Raw genomic sequence first — 24,633 nt, forward strand, 5'->3', positions numbered from 1 at the left:
CCTCCACTTCCACTGAACAGGCAAAAGAAAACATATATAAAATACTCGGGCTGCTTCTTCATAGACTGATTTTATAGGCAGTGCTGAAAGATGCACATTTAGGGGCATTGGAAATGCACTTCTGAAAAAATGATTTTTCTTGACTACTGTCACAAAGCAGTGAATTTGTGCTATAGAACAGCCATGAATTATTGGCTAATCACATATCTTCTCAGAATGAATAAAATTCTGAATCAATATTGATTTAAAAAGAGAGTCTAGAAGCAAACAAGAACATGAATTGAGTTGGAATGTTATCAGCTTGGGGTTGCTAATATTTCTTTCTAACCATATTTGTATTTTATTGCTCAACATCAGGCGCTCAAAAAAAAAAAAAAAGGAGCCATGACATACTTTAATTGCACTGGAACAATTCCTTATTTTCTTTCAGTACCATAGGTTGTGCATTTCATTATAATGCAAGACCCTATTCCCTTACCTCCTAGAAAATACAACAATTTCACTACCAGAGATAGAAAATGAAGAGTATATTTACTTGCCCTAAATAAGAAAATAAGTGACTTCATCTTGCCTTTCTATCTGCAGAATTCAGCCAATAGAACAGTAAAGGAATAAGGTTTAGGAGAAATGATAGTTTTCATCATTATATAGTTACAAAAATCAAAAAAAAAGGAGAAAATTCTTTAAAATTATAATTGAGTAAAAAACTTTTTGTTGAACTTAGGAATAAACACTACTAAAGAAAAACAGCAAGGATTTGTCAATTTATCACAAATGCATAAAACAGTTTGGTAGCTAGTGATAACATATCTCCTACCTCCTCATATTGCCCACAGGTTATTGATGAGAACAAAATTAAACTGCACATTAACTCTGACTTTTGCCACAACTCAAGAAGATGGAAGATAATAATCACTGGAAAAACATCCCTATTCCTGGGCCTGAGTGTAGGGGAGAAAACACAATTTAGTGCATACTTTCTATTCAAATAAAAACTACAGGTGAAATATACTATTAGAATCTATATTAGATGAATGCCTCTACTTATAGGATAATTGAGGAAAAATTGTGGTAAACTATGGTCTTTCATCAATGGGTCAGACTAGCTATTTAGAATGACAAAAGGGGGCGGGCGCCTGGGTGGCTCAGTCGGTTGGGCGGCCGACTTAGGCTCAGGTCATGATCTCGCGGTCCGTGAGTTCGAGCCCCGCGTCGGGCTCTGTGCTGACAGCTCAGAGCCTGCAGCCTGTTTCGGATTCTGTGTCTCCCTCTCTCTGACCCTCCCCCATTCATGCTCTGTCTCTCTCTATCTCAAAAATAAATAAAAGTTAAAAAAAAAAAGAATGACAAAAGGGGGAATAGCAGACAACAGGAATTACACAGAACCCACTGCATGACCCACCCAAAAGTGTATCTCCATTCAGAGAAAAGAGAAAGAGAGAGATTCTTCTTGCTCAGGGCTGGGATGGGGGGGTGGGGGAGTGGGTATGTGTTACAAAACAAGATAATCACTTGGAATGGATGCCTGGGGACTTATCTCACTTTCTCCTATAGTCCTGTCTCCTTGGATCAAGTCAAAGATAAAATAGCCTGGATTTTATACTTGTAAATTCTATAGAGCATCTGTGAGGCAGAAATGCTCATGAATATTTTTTCCTCACAAAATGGATTTTTCACAAAGAGATGGAACATATTAGAGCTCATTGTCAAAAGAAAACTTTGATCTTACTTCTTTTACATTCTAGATAGATTTGGAGGTGAGAATGAAAGACTAGGGAAGGGGAATCTAACACTGAAGATGAGTTTGTCTCATAATCTGGCATGATGGTAGTAATATAAAACTGTGAAAATAAACCCATAAGTAAAAGTCTACCTGTTAGCTCTAATTCCAAAAGTATGAGAGGTTCAACTGCCTCCCACCCCCACAAAAACTACAAATTCTGGATATAAAACTTAAAGAATATCTTCGTAATAGCACTGGAAAGCTGACAAAACAGTGAAGTAATACCAGTCCAAAATTTAAGTGAAAGTGGGAACCCAGAGATAAAGGTACTACTAAAGCTACTATAGCCTCAAAGATATTTACCAACTTAAAAAAAATTCAAGGAGCAAGGGAAACAGAAGACACAGACCAGAGGCTACTCAAGATAAGGAGTCAAATAGGAAAACATCACTTCACTAAGTTGGAACTCCAAAGGGCTACATACAGCCTCAGAGTGAAACCTACCTCACCCTTAACAAAATCACCTTGACACTGAAGAGAAAGATGGGAGAACACCTTCATTTGAATTTGCAGTGTATGTGAAGTATTCTCAGAAGGATGGGGGGCAATCTGCAGGTATTCCTAGGCAGTTGACAAACAACACACCTCCATCGGAATGCATATTATTCTAAGAATGCTCACAAATCATTTTCCAAAGAAAATATGCATCAAACAATAATAAAAAATAATAAATTACATAAGGAAACAAGATACCATGAAAGAACTAGATAATACATAGAAAACAGAAATAGACCCATAAAGTCTTAAGATATTTACATGCTCAGTCCCAGATTATAAAACAACTATGCTTACTGTTTTGTTTTGATTTGCTTTGGTTTTTTTCGGAGATACAAGACAAACTTGAAAATAAATGGGAAGAACTATTTTGAAAAACTACCTAGCAAATTCAAAAATAAAGCAAATCGAGTCTGGAAGTGAAAAACACAGTAGGGGCGCCTGGGTGGTTTAGTCAGTTAATTGGCCGACTTCGGCTCAGGTCATGATCTCACAGCCCGTGAGTTCGAGCCCAGCATTGGGCTCTGTGCTGACAGCTCAGAGCCTGGAGCCTGTTTCGGATTCTGTGTCTCCCTCTCTCTGACCCTCCCCCGTTCATGCTCTGTCTCTCCCTGTCTCAAAAATAAAAAACAGGGGCGCCTGGGTGGCTCAGTCGGTTAAGCCTCCGACTTCAGCTCAGGTCACGATCTCACGGTCAGTGAGTTCGAGCCTGGCTTCGGGCTCTGGGCTGATGGCTCAGAGCCTGGAGCCTGCTTCCGGTTCTGTGTCTCCCTCTCTCTCTGCCCCTCCCCCGTTCATGCTCTGTGTCTCTCTGTTTCAAAAATAAATAAACGTTAAAAAAAAAATTTAAAAAAAATAAATAAACGTTAAAAAAAATAAAAATTTAAAAAAAAAGAAAAACACAATAGATAAAATGTAAAACTCCATGGAGAAGCTTGATATCAGATTAGACAAAGCCAAGGAGACAATCAGCAAACAAGAAAGTAACTCAAAATAAATTATTTAGAATGCAGACGAGAGAAACTAAAAATGGAAAATATCAAAGATTAGTTGATACACTGAGCATAGAGTGAAAAGTTTTAATATATGTCAAATCAGATTTCTGGAAAGAGAATAAAGATGTTGGAGAGAGGCAATGAAAGAAAATTACTGCCAACATAGAATACTATATCTAGTGACAATTTGTTCAAGAAAAAGAATGAAATAAAGAAACTTTCAAGCAAAAAAGAAAAAATAAAAAAGTGTTTGCCATCTGAACTTCATTAACATATATTTCTGAGAGAAGAAAAAGTGACCCAGATGGAAGGTCTTTGATGAAAGAAGAAATGAAGAGTGAAGAACTACAGGGGAGGGAAGGAATGATCACTGGCTATATAAATAATAACAATAAAGTCTTGTGGAGTTAAATAAAATGAGAAAATTATGGCAATAATAGAATGTAATCCAAGAATTGAAGCATTATAGTCTTCTTTTATAGAAAAGGGTGAAATATTAATAAATTTTTAATTTGATTAAGTATGCATGCTGCACTTTTTAAAAGAGTAGAACTAGCATATATTACTTTGAAAATAGTAGAGGAAGAGGGGCGCCTGGGTGTCTCAGTCGATTAAATGTGGACTTTGGCTCAGGTCATGATCTCATAGTTCGTGAGTTCAAGCCCCACAGCTCACAGCCTGGAGCCTGCTTTGCATTCTGTGTCTCCCTCTCTCTCTCTCTCTGCCCTTCCCCTGCTCTCTCTCTCTATCTCTCAAACATTAAAATAAATACATAAAATATAAATGTATAGAACTACAGGGAGAAATTACAAAACCCACAATCATAGATTTTAAGATATTTTCTCGGTATTTCTCACTATTATAAAACAGATCAAACAATCAGTAAATGTACATTTTCCTCAACACATGGTGATAGGACAATGGATATCTATAAAGAAAAAAATAATAAACTTGGAGCTCTACTCACATTAGACACAAAAATCAATTCCAGATAGAAAGACCTTAAGTGAAAAGTTATAAAGTCTTTATGACTTCAGAAACAGGATTTTTTAAGCAATAGTACAAAAAGCACTAGTCATAAAACAAATAAGTGATAAATTTAACTACAACAAAAATAAGAAACTCTGTTCATCAAAAGACTCAATAAAGACAGAGACACGACATCCATAGAGGATAGTAGTAACACTATAACATTTCATTATTAATACCAAGGATATATAAAGAACTATGGGTCAAAGAGAAAAAAAATGACAATAGAAAAGGGAGCAAAAGACTTAGGTAGGAACTTCAGAGGAGGAAATCCAAATGGTCAATAAATAGTAAAGTAGTATTCATATTCAATCTCATTAATAATTAGGCACATGAAAATGAAACCACAAAAAAGAAGTAACTATATACCTTCCAAACTCTTGCAAAAAGTGAAAAGTTTGATAATAAGGGGTGTTGACAAATATGTGGAGTAGTGGAAACTCATGCATTTCCTGTGAAAATAAAATCCGTAGAACCGCTTTGAAAGTTTGGCATTACCTGATCCTATGACAAAGCAATTTCTGTCCTAAACTTTATCCTGAACTACTGCATAGGTGTACAAAGATATACAGACGATAATGTTCATGGCAGCATTGTTTGTAATAGCCTAAAATTCAAAACAACTCAATGGTCACTAAAAGTGGAGAAGGTAAATAAAAGATGGTATAGTCAGACAATGGAATACTAAGCAGTTACCTCCTTGCTAGAGGTAACCACTATCCTGGAATTTGTGATAATCTTTTTCCTATTTTCCTTGTAGCTTATCATCTCCTATGCACTCTTCAATAATATAATTTAATTTGGGTTATTTGGAACTTTCCACAAATGAAATATGAGGTGGGATTTTTTTTTAGTCTTCTGTTATCATCATGTTTGTGAGATTCATATAGCTATATGTAAGCTTTCTCTCTCTTTCTCAGACACACACAGAAACACACGCACACTCAACATGGAAGAAAATAAAATTCTACTTTTTCCGAACAGAAAGTCCCACAAAGATACTCATATTACTTCAGACATTCAGGTAGTCCAAGTTCAGAGATTCAAACAGTCCATTTAATTAACAGACATGAACAACAAGCTATCTGGCATCTTGATTTCAGCTGCAAAGCCTGTGTCACCTTAGCAAGTCACTTCTCTGGTTCAAAATACAGTCATGTTTCAACTATGTATTAGTCATCTTATTTATGGTCTGTCTTCTCCACTAGAATACAAGTTCTAAGAGGACAGGGGCTTTGTTTTGTTTCCTACTGTATGTTCCACTACCCAGAACAGTAGTTCAGGTTCATAGTAGCCACTGGTTCAATATTTGTTATGAACAAGTAATGAAGTGTCTCCTAAAGCTGTCCTTTTAAAGTTATTTGTGCTACTATTTTATATTTATTCTCCCACATAGGCTGATGCCAGTTAGGCTTTTCATAATGGTGTGCATGCAAGTATTGGCCAGAATGCATCATAAAAATGACTTAAGAAGTGCTGTGCTCTCATATTTTAAAAGCCTGACAGCCTTTCAGATTTCCAACTTGCTTTCTGAGAGAGATAATGATGAGTTTGCAAGACAGGAGTAAGATAGTGTCACTTTTTAGTCACTTGGGTTATTTCAGTGATGTTTCTGTCAACAGTTGAAGTTGACCTCTACTGCTTAAGACAGCCAAGGATGGGTGGTACCTCTAGCCTTAGGTTCATAAAGAAGAAATAATATGGGGTAAGATTCCCAACATTTTTCTAAGGGTAATTCTTTCAGATTGTATTTGCCACAAAGGCCTGCAAACTAACATGTTATTTTCCCTCTCACTACTATTTTTTTTAAATGAGTAAAATATTTTAGAGGGGTTTTAGTACAGTTTCTACTTCTAAAAGACATTGATTCTATCCACAGAATCACTGTAGCTCTCGGTTTCTTTAGCCATAGATTCCTGTGTTGATTTCAGTGACATAAGAGAAAGTTCTCAGAGGACTGAGGTGGCATCTTTTAGAGCAGCTTAATGGAAAGGTCTGCACAGTTGTGCACAGGTGGGTACTTCAGGTTGAAGATAACTCAGGTTACAGGCCAATTCCAATCATTCCTGTGGCTTCCTAATGGTGGGATAGCTGAATTAAGGCAGTTACAAGAGTTTACAAAATCAAATGCTCCAACCAATGCGTCCAGCCAATCAAGTGATCCAACCAACACTTGAACTCTTAACTAACACCCCCTAGGTGTTCTCAATCTTCAGACACTTGACAGAATTTCTGAGACATTTGTTTTTGACTCAGGATTAGTCAGCCCTATGTTCTCAAGTAAAAAGTAGCTCTGGGCATTTTTCTATGCCGAAATGATACCAATCCAAGGAGAGATCAGTACTGCCTTCCACTTAGGCCAAGACTAGTATCAGTGCAAGAGTGAGAAACATTTCTACATTGTCTCTGAAATTTGTATCTATTTCTTAATGTTCACTTTCCCCCCACTCTTACTAAGATGTGTTTATCTATTTAGTAATATATATTTAGTCAAAACTTAAATTATGGTATTACCTGCTTAATAAACAAAAATTTCCAATGCATGTTCTAAATCATGGAAGTTTTACAACAAAATATAACCAGTGTTACTGCACATGAAGAAATAAAAAGCTCTTAATGGATTTAAAAGACAACTCAGGGTGCTGGGGTGACTTAGTCTGTTAAGCAGCCTGCTCCTTTTTTTTTTTTAACTCAAGTTAGTTACCATACAGTGTAGTCTTAGCTTCAGAAGTAGAACCTAGTGATTCATCTCTTACTTATGACACCCAGTGCTCATCCTGAAAAGTGCACCCCTCAATGCCCATCACCCATTTATCCCATCCCCTTACCTACCTCCCCTCCAGCAACCCTCAATTTGTTCTCTGTATTTGAGATTCTCTTATGGTTTGCCTCCTTCTCTGTTTTTATCTTATTTTTTCCTTTCCTTCTCCTATTTTCATCTGTTGAGTTTCTCAAATTCCATGTATGAGTAAAATCAGATGACTTCTGTTTTTCTCTGACTGACTTATTTTGCTTAGCGTAATACCTCTGCTTCCATCCACATTGTTGCAAATAAGTGGCAGACTCTTGATTTCAGCTCAGGTCATGATCTCTCACAGTTTGTGGGTTTGAGCCCCATGTCAGGCTCTGTGCTGACAGCCCAGAATGGGTGAGGAGAACACTTGCTGGGATGAGCACTGGGTGTTGTTTATAAGCAATGAATCACGGGAATCTACCCCCAAAACCAAGAGCACATGGTATACACTGTATGTTAGCCAACTTGTCAATAAATTATATTAAAAATATAAATAAATAGATAGATAAATAAATAAAACAAAAAAAGTATCACATTTTCGTGAATTTTAAAAAGTATGATGATTCTTATTACTGTTTTACAATAAATAAATAAATGTGTAAAATGTTTGACACATCCTAGGTTTTCAATGAAAAATTTCCCTTCTCCTTCCTATTTTCCTAAGAAGCCAACTAAATTTTAATCCCCACGCCCATGCCACCCACTCTATATTCTTTTATCTTACTAGTGAGAATTTAGAAAAAGAGAAGGGATAACCTTTAATCTTCCTTTCTTGGCTTTGGCTTCTGGTGCTTTTCTGGCCTCCAAAATGACCACTTTTGGGCTTTTCTGACTCACCCAAATGGGCCTTCACACACCCCATCTCCAACAGTTCTTGAACTTAGAGACTTAGGCAATCTGTGATGCTGTTCAGTGACAGAGAGACCTTAAAATACAAACATGTCCTGACCAGAGTTGATTTTAACCTCCGAACAGTTTTCTCTGCATATCAAATAGAACTGATTTTATTTCACTGATCACTTAACCCTGTGAAGCACGACCAGAGACACAAAGATGAGAAAGAAACAAATCCTTTAGGAAGAGAATTGCAGTGTAGAAGTGGGAATGCACACACACACACACACACACACACACACACACACACAGTAACACAGGAAGAACTGAGTGCTTTGAAGAGGAGTATAACAAATAAGAGGAAAGGACAGTTCACATTTGGCTGAGGAAACCAGCAAAGCCTTTAAATTAAGAAGGTGGCATTTGAGCTGGACTTTGAAAGTTGAGTGAGAGACTGGGTGAAGGAAGGAAAATTTGGTATGGGGAAATTCAGTGTGTCAAGGAAATAGTGAATCACACGAGAGGAAAATGTATAAATATGGTTATAACTAGCTAAAGTTAATGACACATTCACATCAGCTAGTTTTACCGTATTGATTTGAATTTAACCTTTCTCTCAAATCTCATTAGAGAAACCAACAAGCATGATGGCTTCCAGAAAACCTGTTCCAAAACTAGAAATGCTGAACAATAATTTGCCTTTAAAATTTAATGTGGCTTTTGCACTACTCTTTTTCCAGTCCTGTGCTTCTTCAGTGTCATTTAAAAAAAATTCTATGCTTTTTCTTAGGAAAGCTTTTTACTCTATAAGCTACTTTGTATCATAATAGAAACTGTACCTGATTCATAGTTTAAGTACTTAGCAAACATATGAAGAATAGAACAGAAAATAGACAAGGTTGAGCAGTCAAGTTTCTTTAGCACATATTTTAGGGGAAAAAATGTTTGAAACAATGTAAATCAAGATGCAGTGAATATGTGAAGCACAAGGGGGATGTTATGATTACAGAAGCTTGATTAGCATGCATGCCATATTTGATATATTTAAATTGTTAGTGGTTGTGCTAATACTAAACTTTATATATTTTAGACCCAGTTTAATATGTTCATTATATGAGGGGTGCCTGGGTGACTCAGTAGGTTAAGCATCTGACTCTTGATTTCCAAAGCTCAGGTCATGAACTCACCATTCTTGAGTTCGAGGCCTGGATCAGGCTCCATGCTATCAGTGCAGAGCCTGCTTGGGTCTGTCTCTCTCTGTCTCTCTCTGTCTCTCTCTCAACAGATAAACTTAAACAAATGTGTTCATTATATGAAAAGCCAACTTTTTGCATTCCATTTTTACATCATGTTCCCTATGCTTAGGAAATATATTAGTTTGTATTTTCTCAAAAGAGCATTTAGCTATGTTTATAAAAGTTTAACAAACAACTAACAATTTTTTGTCAATATTTATTCAGGCTGGTATCACATCACTAAGCCAGGCATTGGAATAAAATGTCAGTATTATCAAGAAATTTTGCTTTAGGGGCACTTGGGTGGCTCAGGTCATGATCTCACGGTTCGTGGGTTTGAGCCCCGCATTGGGCTCTGTGCTGACAGCTCAGAGCCTGGAGCCTGCTTCTGATTCTGTGTCTCCCTCTCTCTATCCCCCTCCCTCCCCTTCTCACGCTATCTCTCTCTGTCTCTCAAAAATAAATAAATGTAAAAAACAACATTTAAAAAAAGAAATTTTGCTTTAACCAGAATTATTTGACAGAGTAACCAATCAAGAAAAATAAAAAGTCCCCTGCTAAGTATCACATTTAACAAGACCATCTGACCAATCAAGGACAAGGTCCTTGTCACAATCACTGACTTGAGTAATTTACTTGTTCTGAAGATCCCAATGGGCTCTGGCATAGGTGGCATAAACTCAGGGGGGTTTTCTGTTTTGTTTTGTTTTTTTGGAAGATATGTTTGTAAAGTCTGCTTTAAGTGGGTGCCTTGATATAACAATAAAATCAATCTTGGCTCTCCCTCTCTCTTTCACATTGTACACATACACAACACTACACAAATTCAGAGCAAATGCTCAAAATCAAGCATTGGTGTCCTGAAAATGTATTCCCAAAGATGTCTGTTATTGTCAAAGGGAATTCTGCTCCCTGAGGCATATGCAACTATGAGAATGTTCTGTATGTTTACTGCTTAGACACTCTGCTGCAATCTATTTCAGAACACAAAGGTTTCTGTATGGAACATTAAGTACTAACCAGTTAAACGCACATTAAAATTTGTCAGCAATACTAACCTACAGTCCAATGGAGATTTGCCTCGCTGGCACACATTTTTCATATTCTTATGGTTTTATGCAAGACATCCAAAGAAAGCAAAAGTAATTCCTTCCCTTCTTACTACTTACATACTTCAGTATAAAACAAATAATCTGTTAAGCATCATTTCAGAAATATTTTTAAACAATGTTACTTTTTGTATTTTTGGTTTTAAGGATGATTAAAACTTTTAGGAATTCCTAAAACAAAGAGAAGAAAGAACTGGGGTGGAATAATTACTTGTTCTTTTCAATGCAATGATTACAATTGAGATGATAACAGTGATTCACAGAAAGAATCTGCCATGATAGAACTTTCTATTTTGAGAATGTATCATTATTTCATTTTCTAAGACAATTTAAATCAATCTCCAAACAGAGGTTGATTTTTCAATTTTGTAATAATAATTTCAGCACACAAATTATTACTTAAAATCAAAATCAAAATTTATTCATTCTTTATTCACATTTCCAATTAAATGCCATTCTGTTGTTTCATCAATACAAAAAACAAATAGCTTTCTTTGTCAATAACTGAAGAAGTTAGCTAAGCTTATGAAGAAAGGAAAGATAAAACTTCACCAGAGGATTTAAAAATAAAAGTGGACCAGGTTAACCAAATACCAGGTTTTAAAGTTTCCTGTTTCTTTGTCATGTTACTACTTTCAGCTCATAGCTGCAAGCCCCAATCATACTTTCCCATGTAAACTATCCAGTTTTCTCAGCAAGCACTGAGCAAAGAAACTATTAATGTTTAAAAGTGAAATTGAGGGGGGCCTGGGTGGCTCATTCTGTTAAGCATCCGACTTTGGCTCAGATCATGATCTTGCAGTCCATGAGTTCGTGTCCTACATCTGGCTCTCTGGTGAGCGCTCTGAGCCTGGAGCCTAGGAGCCCACTTGGAATTCTGTGTCTCCCTGTCTCTCTGCCCTTCCCCTGCTCATACTCTGTCTCTGTCTCTCTGTCTCTCTCTCTCTCAAAAATAAATGAACAGTAAAAAAAATTTTTTTAAGTGGAAATCTTTTCCACTAAGGATGGTCCTGAAATTATATTTGTAAACACTCCAACCTCTGGCTTTAAAAGTCAGACCTAGTAACCTCGCAAAGAATGTCCAGTTCCTAAAACTAACAGTATAGACTTCCCTTTAGTTCTAGGAGGAAAGAATTTCTGGGCTCCTCATATTCATAGCTCCTAACTTCTACCTATACCTATCCACAACTGAAATAACAATTTTAGGAGGGAGACTGTCACTTTAGTGACTTGTTTATTGGAATTATTTTATGTAAAACAATTCCACTCTTTATAATTCTTTTCATCCCTCCAACTCTTGGAATTGACTCAGGCAGGATGTTGATCAGAATGTTCCCAAGCATTGTTTCGTATTGCAAAGATGGCCAAGGGTGTGTTTATGTAAATACCTAAAGGTGACCTCTTCCATGCAATTTATGTAGAATAAGTATTCCTGACCTCTTGCCCTTGTACTAAAGTGTTCTCTTCCCACTCTAGCCTATAAAAGCACACCAAACTGTGTGATAAATATGTAGCTATAAAAGTAGATGGAAATAAATGAATGGGCACTCTTGTTAATATGTATCATGGATCTCTGATTGTAAACATAAGGTAGGGATCTGGACCCATTTTGCATAATAAGGCATCCTTGTTATCTGGTTACAAAAGCAAGGGGATATTTGTTAACATTTTTAAGCTTTTAGGGGAAATTTAAGAATATTTGAAAGTCTAGGTACAACCAAAAACCACAAATTAAAAGTATAAACACAAAAAAGCATCATGTTGAAAGAGCCCAGGTTCTAAGATCGGAGCCTAATCCTAGTCCAGCACAAACAATCTGAGGGATCTGGGGCATGTTCTTTAACCCTTCTAAACTCGGTCTCTTAACCTGAAAACAGAGAGATTGAAGATGATCCCTAAATTTCTTCAGGCTCTAAAACTATTGGCATATGTTAGGTCCTGCATAAAAGCTTGTTGAATAAAAATGCCTATAACTGCCAAAGATCAAGAAATAGTGAATTCAGGATACAGCCTACCCAGACTTTCCTGTTCTAAAGTGGAGAGAGTGGAGTACCAGGAAGCTTCAGAGTTGGTCTCATAGGCTTCAGAGAAGGGACAGAAGCAATGAAGTTTGAAGCAGAAACCCGAGCAGCCTTAGTAGAGATTATTACATATAGGTTGTATTCAGAACATTCAAGGGACAGCACAGGTGTATCTTGGTTTCCTGCAGACATCAAACAGGAACTGAGTAGCACCCAAAAGCTGTGATACAATTGTGAATGGGATCAGTTTCTTTATTTGTCTTTGGGTTGCTTCATTATTAGTGTATAAGAATGCAACTGATTTCTGTACATTAATTTTGTATCCTGCGACTTTGCTGAATTCATGTATCAGTTCTAGCAGACTTTTGGTGTAGTCTATCTGCAAAAAGTGAAAGCTTGACTTCATCTTTGTCAATTTTGATGCCTTTGATTTCCTTTTGTTGTCTGATTGCTGATGCCAGAACTTCCAACACTATGTTAAACAACAGCGGTGAGAGTGGACATCCCTGTTATATTCCTTATCTCAGGGGGAAAGTTCTCAGTTTTTACCCATTGAGGATGATATTAGCTATGAGCTTTTCATAAATGGCTTTTATGATGTTTAAGTATGTTCCTTCCATCCCGACTTTCTCAAGGGTTTTTATTAAGGAAGGGTGCTGGATTTTGTCAAATGCTTTTTCTGCATCGTTTGACAGGATCAGATGCTTATGAAGGAAATTGAAGAAGAGACAAAGAAATGGAAAAAACATTCTGTGCTCATGGATTGGAAGAATAAATATTGTCAAAATGTCAATACTACCCAAAGCTATCTACACATTCAATGCAATCCCAATCAAAATTGCACCAGCATTCTTCTCGAAGCTAGAACAAGCAATCATCAAATTCGTATGGAACCACAAAAGACCCCGACTAGCCAAAGTAATTTTGAAGAAGACCAAAGTGGGAAGCATCACAATCCCAGACTTTAGCCTCTACTACAAAGCTGTAATCATCAAGACAGCATGGTATTGGCACAAAAACAGACACATAGACCAATGGAATAGAATAGAAACTCCAGAATTGGACCCACAAAAGTATGGCCAACTAATCTTTGATGACGTAGGAAAGAATATCCAAAGAAAAAAAGACAGTCTCTTTAACAAATGGTGCTGGGAGAACTGGACAGCAACATGCATAAGGATGAAACTAGACCACTTTCTTACACCATACACAAAAATAAACTCAAAATGGATAAAGGACCTGAATGTGAGACAGGAAACCATCAAAACCCTAGAGGAGAAAGCAGGAAAAGACCTCTCTGACCTCAGCCGTAGCAATTTCTTACTTGACACATCCCCAAAGGCAAGGGAATTAAAAGCAAAAATGAACTATAGGGACCTCATGAAGGTAAAAAGCTTCTGCACTGCAAAGGAAACAATCAACAAAACGGAAAGGCAACCGATGGAATGAGAAAAGATATTTGCAAATGACATATCAGACAAAGGGCTAGTATCCAAAATCTATAAAGAAGTCACCAAACTCCACACCTGAAAAACAAATAATCCAGTGAAGAAATGGGCAGAAAACATGAATAGACACTTCTCTAAAGAAGACATCCAGATGGCCAATAGGCACATGAAAAGATGCTCAACGTCACTCCTCATCAGGGAAATACAAATCAAAACCAAACTGAGATATCACCTCATGCCAGTCACAGTGTCTAAAATGAACAAGTCAGAAGACTATAGATGCTGGAGAGGATGTGGAGAAATGGGAACCCTCTTGCACTGTTGGTGGGAATGCAAATTGGTGCAGCCGCTCTGGAAAGCAGTGTGGAGGTTCCTCAGAAAATTAAAAATAGACCTACCCTATGACCCAGCAGTAGCACTGCTAGGAATTTACCCAAGGGATACAGGAGTGCTGATGCATAGGGGCACTTGTACCCCAATGTTTATAGCAGCACTTTCATTTAAATTTTCTTTTCTTTCAACGTTTTTATTTATTTTTGGGACAGAGAGAGACAGAGCATGAACAGGGGAGGGGCAGAGAGAGAGGGAGACACAGAATCGGAAACAGGCTCCAGGCTCTGAGCCTGACGCGGGGCTCGAACGCGCGGACCGCGAGATCGTGACCTGGCTGAAGTTGGACGCTCAACCGACTGCGCCACCCAGGCGCCCCAGCAGCACTTTCAACAATAGCCAAATTATGGCTATTCTTATGGAAAAAGCCTAAATGTCCATCACCTGATGAATGGATAAAGAAGTTGTGCTTTATATATACAATGGAATACTACTTGGCAATGAGAAAGAATGAAATATGGCGTTTTGTAGCAACGTGGATGGAACTGGAGAGTGTTATGCTAAGTGAAATAAGTCATACAGAGAACGACAGATACCAGATGTTTTCACTCTTATGCGGATCCTGAGAAATTTAACAGAAGACCATGGGGGAGGGAAAGGGAAAAAAAGAGAGGGAGGGAGGCAAACCATAAGAGACTCTTAGAAACTGAGAGTAAACTGAGGGTTGATGGGGGGTAGGAGGGAGGAAAGTGGGTGATGGGCATCGAAAAAGGCACCTGTTGGGATGAGCAACTGGGTGTTGTATGGAAACCAATTTGACAATAAATTTCATATTAAAAAAGAAAGCTGTGATACAGAATCAGAGTGGGAATGAGGTAGGTTGGTGAGAGGAATCAGTGCTTTCAGAGACAGGGAAAAGCAGGAATGGAAGGGAAAATGTAATTTCCCTGTTTAAGGAACAAGAAACTGAGAATTTAACAAATTTCATCTGAATATAGTTTGTGGCCACCAACTCCTTAGTAATATGACCATTTTTGTTGGCTCTATGAAATACCATGCATGTGCTACAGGGAAGAATTACACTGAGGCATGTTAGGAAAAAGAAGTGAGTGGGATTGGATCTGTGGTCTCAGTCTGATATGGAGAAATCACTTCATTTTTCTGTTGCGAACAAGTAGAAAAGCCAAACCCAGTTTATCAAATCCCTTAAACTTCATCTCCATCTATCTATGGGCTGTAAGGATATGTAAATGAGAAATTACAGGCTCACCCCATTTCCTAAGGCAAGGAACCAAAAGTTTGTTTTTCATTAAGAAAAGACCTCTCTGACCTCAGCCGTAGCAATCTCTTACTCGACACATCCCCAAAGGCAAGGGAATTAAAAGCAAAAGTGAATTACTGGGACCTTATGAAGATCAAAAGCTTCTGCACAGCAAAGGAAACAACCAACAAAACTAAAAGGCAACCAACGGAATGGGAAAAGATATTCGCAAATGACATATCGGACAAAGGGCTAGTATCCAAAATCTATAAAGAGCTCACCAAACTCCACACCCGAAAAACAAATAACCCAGTGAAGAAATGGGCAGAAAACATGAATAGACACTTCTCTAAAGAAGACATCCGGATGGCCAACAGGCACATGAAAAGATGTTCAGCGTCGCTCCTTATCAGGGAAATACAAATCAAAACCACACTCAGGTATCACCTCACGCCAGCCAGAGTGGCCAAAATGAACAAATCAGGAGACTATAGATGCTGGAGAGGATGTGGAGAAACGGGAACCCTCTTGCACTGTTGGTGGGAATGCAAATTGGTGCAGCCGCTCTGGAAAGCAGTGTGGAGGTTCCTCAGAAAATTAAAAATAGACCTACCCTATGACCCAGCAATAGCACTGCTAGGAATTTATCCAAGGGATACAGGAGCACTGATGCATAGGGCCACGTGTACCCCAATGTTCATAGCAGCACTCTCAACAATAGCCAAATTATGGGAAGAGCCTAAATGTCCATCAACTGATGAATGGATAAAGAAATTGTGGTTTATATACACAATGGAATATTACATGGCAATGAGAAAAAATGAAATATGGCCTTTTGTAGCAACGTGGATGGAACTGGAGAGTGTGATGCTAAGTGAAATAAGCCATACAGAGAAAGACAGATACCATATGGTCTCACTCTTATGTGGATCCTGAGAAACTTAACAGGAACCCATGGGGGAGGGGAAGGAAAAAAAAAAAAAAGAGGTTAGAATGGGAGAGAGCCAAAGCATAAGAGACTGTTAAAAACTGAGAACAAACTGAGGGTTGATGGGGGGTGGGAGGGAGGAGAGGGTGGTTGATGGGTATTGAGGAGGGCACCTTTTGGGATGAGCACTGGGTGTTGTATGGAAACCAATTTGTCAATAAATTTCAGAAAAAAAAAAAAAAAAGAAAAGTCTTTTTAAAAATAGACAACTTCATGCAGTTTGTCAGATCTTTATTGCACTTGCTTGAGCAAGTTACATAATCTCTCCTATGCCTGTTTCATCATCTGTAAAATGGGAAAATAGAACAACATCAAAGAGTCATTGGGTAGATTGAGTAAATTAGCATATGTAAGGCAATTTAGAATAGTTTCCAACAAATAGTAAGTGCTATATACACAACTATTTTAGTATTGTTGTTGTTAATAAAAGACCAGGAGAGCAGCTTTCCTAATTCTCAAGAAAATTCAAAAATAAAAAACATCTGGGAAATAAAATGAATCCCACTCCAGAATAGCCAACTTTACCTGTTTTTAATAATTTTGAAGAGTAGGCAGGCAAAATCCAAACCATTTCAAGAATTAATAATGAGAGATAATACACATTGCAGCTACTTAACGCAAACTATCAAAAACTGAAATGAAGGGTGTCCTATTTAACAGCCTAAGGAGACCATATATTTTAATCAGTTTCTTCTTCTAAAGACCCTTGTTCACACAGATGTGGAATAATTGATTGCAATATTTTGTGCCAAGAGGCAGTCAATAGTACGGAGAAAGAGAAAGACAGCTTGGATTGCCAGGGGAAATAAAAGCTCCAAGGTAAGGAAAGAGCTCTTTCCTGGGGAATCAGAAGTCAGCCTTACATAACATGTTTTGCCTAAAAAAGAAATGTGCCCTTTTCCCTTAAGTTTACATATGCTCCTTTCAAGATGTCTCTAGGCTCTCTGGAATTTCTATGTGGAGTCAAACCTATTTTAGTAATAATTTGCAATTGTAACAGCTCTAGCTAACACTGATATTCTAAGAGAAAAAATAAGGAGCAATTAAGATTATCGTAGAATATTTTAATCCTGGCATTTTAACCCTAAGGACACTTAAGACAAAATGCAACTTGACCCCAGTAAAATTAGATCAAGTAGAAATAATTATGTCAAAATAAAACTAGCAATGCTAAGCATATATATAGTGAAGCATTTTTTCTTTTTTAATAAAAAAAGTTGAAGAATCACATATTATTAACAATAATAAACACTGCAAAAATTGACCTTAGAAGAGATTAAACTTTTAGAGAAATAGTTAACAAAAAATAGAATTGACACTAACTAAAACTTCTCATGGTAAAAACTTATTGACCAAAAATTGATAGAGGAATCATATCATCCTGTAAAATCCACAAAAATATGTCATGAAGTTGATGAATCTTAATGTAAAGTAAAACAATCAATGAATCAAATATTTATTTTAAAATTGACACAAAACATGGTAGTCTAATTAAAATAAGCTTAGTAGAATAAAAAAGGATAAAACCATAAATAGTTTAACACTGCTATTCAAAAATTAAGAAACAAAATTAACTAATAGAAGGTATTTTCCCCCACCAAATAAAAGAATAGTTTACTGACCCAAATTCATTAATGTTGGCATAAATCTGATTTAAATGTTAGTGTACAGAAATAGTCAAAATATCCTCGGGTTTAAATTGGGTCAAATTGTCAGATGCAAATTGTGGGGGTCAAAAAAGTAAGGTCAAAATAGCCAATAACCAAAATTGTGCACTGTCCATTGGATTAATATAATATTTGCTCTTGTGACTCCTACATTTATATACTAAGTAATCTAAAACTGACCAAAATGGTACATTAAATAAAGTGTGATTAGAGGAAAAAAGTAATATTAACTCATCATAATTGTGATGATATATAATTGTGCTCTGATAATTAAAAAAATTTTTTTTAATGTTTTTATTTTTGAGAGAGAGAGAAAACGAGAGGCGAGGGCAGAGAGAGAGAGGGAGACACAGAATCTGAAGCAAGCTCCAGGCTCTGAGCTGTTGGCACAGATCCCAACGCAGGGCTTGAACTCAGAGCTGTGAGACTATGACCTAAGCTGAAGTTGGACACTCACCCAACTGAATCACCGGCCGTCCCAATGTGCTCTGAAAATTTCAAAAGCAGTTGGTTATTTGCTCAGTTCACTACTTGATTTTGAGAATATAAGAGTAGTTATAAACAGATTCTTCTGTGGAGAATGGACTTGTTAAAGAAAGCATAACTATGTTTAGGGCAATAGGTAAAGTATGAAAACCAGTGAGGAGGCTATTGTAAATATCAAAATAACAAAGGACAGTTGTTTGAATGAAGTAATACAGTGGAAATGGTCAGACTAGAGGATTAGGGATGAAAAGATAGGTAGACTGGGTTTAGTGGGACCTGAAGCTGAATAAACCAGTCTGGAGCCAGATAGAGCAAAAAAGGCCAGCGATATAAATTTAGGAGGTGGCAGCATGCGTATGGTCTTTAAAAACCATAAGAGACTCTTAAATACAGAGAACAAACTGAGGGTTGCTGGAGGGGAAATGTCTTGGGAATGGGCATTAAGGAGGGCACTTGTCGGGATGAGCACTGGGTATTACACGTAAGTGGTGAATCACTGTGTTCTACTCCTGAAGCCAATATTCTAGTATATGTTAACTAACTTGGATATAAATAAAAATAAAAACAAGTAAAACAAACAAACAAAACTGAGATGAGATGAAATCACCTAGGATAACGTAAAAAGAGAAAATGCATACTGGGGATTCCCCAACATTTGGACTCTAAATCTTAGAGACTGGGCAGAGGAAGAGGAGACGTCAGAGAGAAAGGAGGAAAACCAGAAGACCAGAAAGTGTGGTATCATGGAAGCAAAAGAAGAAAATATTGCAAAAAAGAAAATGGCTAGATGTGTCAAATGTTCCTGATGGAGAATAAGGTGAGAAAGAAAATAATTCTCCATTGGAGGAGCAAGATAGACATTTTGGGAAATGTGGATAAAGTGTTTCCTGAAGTAGTTCAGATACAATTCCAGTTGGTGTGGGGTAATGAAAGGATAAGAGGGAAGAAAGTGGAGTCAGTGCCTAAAGACAACTCTAATGAGGAGTTTCCTATGGGAAAAAGTAAAGAAATGGAGTGGTAGGTGGAGAATGATAGGAAAGTCAATGGAGGCTTTACCAATTTTTTCAAGGGGTTGATATTTAGGCATGTTTATACAATGGTGGGAATAGTGCAGGAGAGAGAGGGGACAATTTCATAGCAAGGTCCTTGTGGAGGTACCAGCTTAGAGGAGACAAGGATTCCCCTTCCTTGTAAGAGCAGAGGAGGTAGAATACATGGGATAAAGTCACCAGCTTTGCTGGGCCTCAGCTTCTTTGGAATAGGAGGCTGTTGAAGCATGGTTTCCATGGTCTACCCTCAACTGTACTCCAATTCTCCCAAGCTCACCTACATTATTAAACACAGTTAAGCTTTCATTAACATAAGGTTCTTGAAAAGACATCTAAATGTTGAGTAAATGGTTCAAAGAAATAAGATGAAAATGGCACCAAATTCACCTGCCATGCCTATTCACCCATTCACCCCTAACTCCTGGGTATAACACTCTTAGGATCTGCAGGTGTTTCTTCTTTTTTTTTTTTTAATGTTTATTTATTTTTGAGACAGAGAGAGACACAGGATGAGCAGGGAAGGGGCAGAGAGAGAGGGAGACACAGAATCGGAAGCAGGCTCCAGGCTCTGAGCTGTCAGCACAGAGCCCGACATGGGGCTTGAACTCACGAACTGTGAGATCATGACCTGAGCTGAAGTCGGATGCTTAACCGACTGAGCCACCCAGGAGCCCCTGCAGGTGTTTCTTCTAATATAAATGCATTTTCAGGGGATGCAAAACCAACAGTTCCTCCAACTTAGCAGCGAGTTCTCTTATATATACCTTCTCTAGGAGAATGGAAATAGCCTAAGATCTCAAGGCAATATTCTACATTGGAGTTTCTCCCTTTCCTTGAAAACTCCTTTTCATTCAAGCAGAAGCAGTGCTCTGTGGCCTATTATACCAGCTTATTATATCAGATTATATCAGAAGTGAAGCGCTTATTCTTCATTGGCTCATTTATCTCAAAAATCTTGTCAGAAAGATGACAATTTTATTATAGTCCTAATTATCCTCATTAAGACAAGGTTTATGAATGAAAATATAATATCATATTGAACAGTAAAACACAATTTTAAATCATGATATATCTTGAGTAAGAGTAACTCACTGACTCCTGATAACCCAAAAAAGACTTGGTTTCTATGTTTTTCAAAAATAGGGGGAAAAATCTGCTGGTATATCTTTCACCCCTAAGGTTAGAAAACCACAAATGGAAATTTATAAAATAGCTTCTACAAATGATTATATTACCTATCTTTCCATCTTATAGGATCCTATGTGATCAATAAAATCTGTGTAAGGGAACTTTAAAGACTATAAAATGCTATATAAGTTTAAGCACAAACCCTAGAATCTACCCAGGTACAATTAAAGTACACAAGCATCAATAAAGAGGCTTTGAGAACAGAGATAGGAAAGTGCAAATGTGATAACCTTTTCAGTTGAGGATTTGGGATCCAAGGAATGTTGGAAGTCACAGCAGAGAAGTACTTGGATATCTCAGGGGCAATGAGAACACATAAAGGAAGAACAATTCTTTAAGTCTGTGCAGCTCAAACTTTTATTTGCAAATGAATCACTTGAGGATCTTGTTGACAACGCAGATTCTGATTCAGTAAGACTGGGGCGGGGCCTGATTCTGCATTTCTAACAAGCTCCCTGCTGTTGGTCCAGTCCACAGACCAACTTTTAAATTTCTCTCTCTTTTTTTTAATGTTTATTTATTTTTGAGAAAGAGACAGAGTGCAAGCCGGGAAGGGGCAGAGAGAGAGAGGGAGACACAGAATCTGAAGCAGGCTCCAGGCTCTGAGCTGTCAGCACAGAGCATGAGGTGGGGCTCAAACTACGGACTGGGAGATCATGACCTGACCTGAAGTCCAACGTTCAACGGACTGGGCCACCCACGCACCCCTCCACAGACCACACTTTGAGTAGTAAGACTCAACTATACGGGGCTAAGGTGTGAGCCAGGTGTCACAAAAAGAGGACTGGGTAAGATAGTGTCATGAAACAGCCAAGAGGCCTGACAATAGAGATCTTTATTATAAAGAGAGATTTAAATAAGACATATGTGTTAAGGTCATAAACTGAGATTCAAGGGTGGAAAGAAAGCAAGATGTATGGGATGACCTGGGGTAATGAAGCTTCAGCAGCTATAAGATGTTCTTCCTGAGGGATTTTTTTTTTTATAGCTCTAAGAGAGGAAATCCCTTCAGGAGGAAGAAATCAGCCACTTGAAAGAAGGACCAAAAAAGTCTTCAGTAATTAGTCTTTACCAATCAAATATTTAGGTGTTCCTAGATTTTGAAAGAATCATGTATTCCTTAATAGACTAACTGTCATGAAGAATTCTTAGACTAACTTATCACTTAACACTCAGACTATGACTTACCATAGGTATCATCTTCTAAGTAAGTAGTGTCTGATGTTTCTTCTAGGAAAAAAAACAAAGGGCAAGCAAATCTTTATTTGTAGGGATCAGTGATTCCGAAGCTCTATACCCATCTCTCCCTACCATAAGAAATCCTAGTTCTTCAACCTTAACACAGAGAATAACATAAGGTGTATTGTACTAGCTAAACAGATACTTAATGCCCATAGTCACTAATCATGTGGAAGTTAATCTTAGGAAGTTAAAAACAAAATTGCACAAAGATACTGGGTTTAGAGGTTGGAGGGTGGGGGAATAAAGTTTTTAATTCTTTCATTTTCATCCATGCCTTGTACAAGGTGATACGTACAGTCTTGAAAACTTCAGCACCAAGAACTAAGGCACTTTGTTTACTTCCATTTTATGCTTCTGCTTAAACCTCAGAAGATGCATTAGTCATGAAAAACTTAATATGCATTGAATACTTACAACTACATGCAGAATAGCCAGTATAGACTACAGAGAAGAGATGTAACTCAAATTCTGCAGCCACAATTGAACCACATTACATGTGGGGGAGGTGGATGTGGCAAGTTCCATAATGAACAGTGATAGCACACTAAAGTTTTATTGCTCAAATAATCCCATCCATATGGGAAACAAAAATATTAATGCTTTCTATGAATGCTCCATTCTCTGTTACTTTATCAGCCTTGTCAAGCTATTAATGAAAAGCATTCTCACTATAGAACTGATGGGCAGAAATTACAACCCTTGATCTAAGCATCCATGTTTCACATCAATCTAACAATGGAAAACCATTGAGAGTCAGAGTTGGGATAAAGATTCTAGAGAAAGTGAGCATTTGTAAACTGTGTTCACTGGGAAAGATAATGATAATTAAAATAGCAACCAATTCTTGAATACTTACTATACACTAGGTGCCATGATTCGTTTACTTTATTTCTTTTAATATTCACAACAACCATTGCCGTAGTCAGAGTAATCAATTCTCCTCTAAAAATAAAAAGCTGAAGTTCCCAGAGGCAATGTGCTTCGGGTCTAATCTTTGCTTAGTCACCACCCTGCTAGTAAGTGGTGGATCTGAAAATCAAACTTAGGTTTATGTGGCTCCAATGTCCACTCATAACCAGTACAACTTCCAGCCTCTAGCACTCAAATGGATCACAAAAATAAAGATAATTTATAAAAATTTTAGGACTCCCCTCATCCTGCACCACACCTCCTTTAAAAGAGCAATGCCGGACCACATTCATTAGAATGATAAGCATTAACTGATTTCCCAGCTTTTACATGGGGGGTATACAGCCAAAGAAAGCCCCCCAAATAAGAATGGCCATCTCTCACTGTTTTATTAGACCTAAAAGCATGCATATTGAAGGCTGAGTACTTGAGAGATAGAATAAAATATTAAAATCCAATATCAACTGCTTCATTCCTGTTCCTGGGCCCTAAGTAACTAGACTTGCCTTTCAAATCCCCCAAAATAATAAAAAACAACAAAATTTCATATTTTAAAAAAGATGTCACAATGTTTTTTTGTAAAAGGCCTAAGAACGTACTATTCTAATCAAATGTTAATTTGTACAGTAACAGAGGTTAGCCCCTGCCTCAAGCTCCCTACTCTGATCTTTCCCAACTCCTCCAGGTATATATACTAATGAACTCCACCCACAGGCTCAGGCCCACTGGAATCCTTGCTGGGTATGGCAGGATGCAGAGCAGTAACCTCAGCCCCAGCAGATGGAGAAGGGAATAAGCTACTCCTGCAATGTAGGTGCTTTACAGACACAGTTAAATCCTCAGCAACTATGGACTAAAAGTGTAATAATTCCCATTTTACAGATAGGGTATATGGAAACTCTGAGTGTTGAAAGTACCAAGGTTGCATAGTCTCATTGTTTAAAAACAACAAAGCGGACCTAGGTGCTGGTCTCCCTTACCCAGATAGAATATCATACAATATAATTTTGACTCCTTCCTAGAATTTGCACAGTGAGTTAAAAAATCAAAGTTCTTTGTCTCTTTTTTTTTGGTGTGATCAATTCATAAAATGGTAGAACCAGCTTTCTATATAACCTTATATCTTTTTTAAAAAGTACGAGAACATCCATACATCATGCAGACTGCCTTGTGGATGTGTACGAACACCAATGCCAAATTATTTTGACCCTGGTAATAGCTGAGAAGACTGGAATCTCAAATGAGATCAGCTCCTGGATATGCATCCTGCCTACTTATGGCTAGTGCAGTAGCCTCAGTATGTAGTTGGAGATGGGAACTATTGGACTACCCTTCCTAATCTGATTGCTGTGCCTTTTACCACCTTCATTCCCTTTTGTCTTTCTTGCTCAAAGGGTCTTCTTTATTTTTTTAACGTTTATTTTTTTTCTGAGAGAGAGAGAGAGAGAGACAGAGCCTAGGGGCAGAGAGGGAGGGAGACACTGAATCTGAAGCAGTCTCCAACTCTGATCTGTCAGCACAGAGCCCAACGCAGGGCTTGAACTCACAAACCCTGAGATCATGACCTGAGCCAAAGTTGGACGTTTAACCAACTGAGTTATGCAGGCACCTGCTTGAAGGGTACTAAGGGGATGAAGACAGGTTGGAGATAGGGATGGAGGAGGGATTAGCAATGAGCAGAGCCAGGCTGGAAATTGGTGAGAGTCACACTCTTGCTGTGTCAGTCTGGAATCTTATTAAAAAGAGGGGCGCCTGGGTGGCGCAGTCGGT

The 24,633-nt window shown here is 37.7% G+C and overlaps 1 protein-coding gene across 2 annotated transcripts in view; it reads right to left on the minus strand.

Moving 5' to 3' along the window:
* Nucleotides 1-24,633, minus strand: part of SLC44A5 (solute carrier family 44 member 5) — a 344,384-nt gene that overhangs the window by 180,653 nt on the left and 139,098 nt on the right. For both annotated transcript variants that reach the window (XM_043575297.1, XM_043575298.1), the window contains exon 2: nucleotides 21,901-21,942. In XM_043575297.1, coding sequence (XP_043431232.1) covers nucleotides 21,901-21,942 — 42 coding nt within the window. The remainder of the gene's footprint in view (nucleotides 1-21,900; nucleotides 21,943-24,633) is intronic.

The sequence above is a fragment of the Prionailurus bengalensis genome, chromosome C1 (genome assembly GCF_016509475.1).
Source record: "Prionailurus bengalensis isolate Pbe53 chromosome C1, Fcat_Pben_1.1_paternal_pri, whole genome shotgun sequence".
NCBI classification, from domain to species: domain Eukaryota; kingdom Metazoa; phylum Chordata; class Mammalia; order Carnivora; family Felidae; genus Prionailurus; species Prionailurus bengalensis.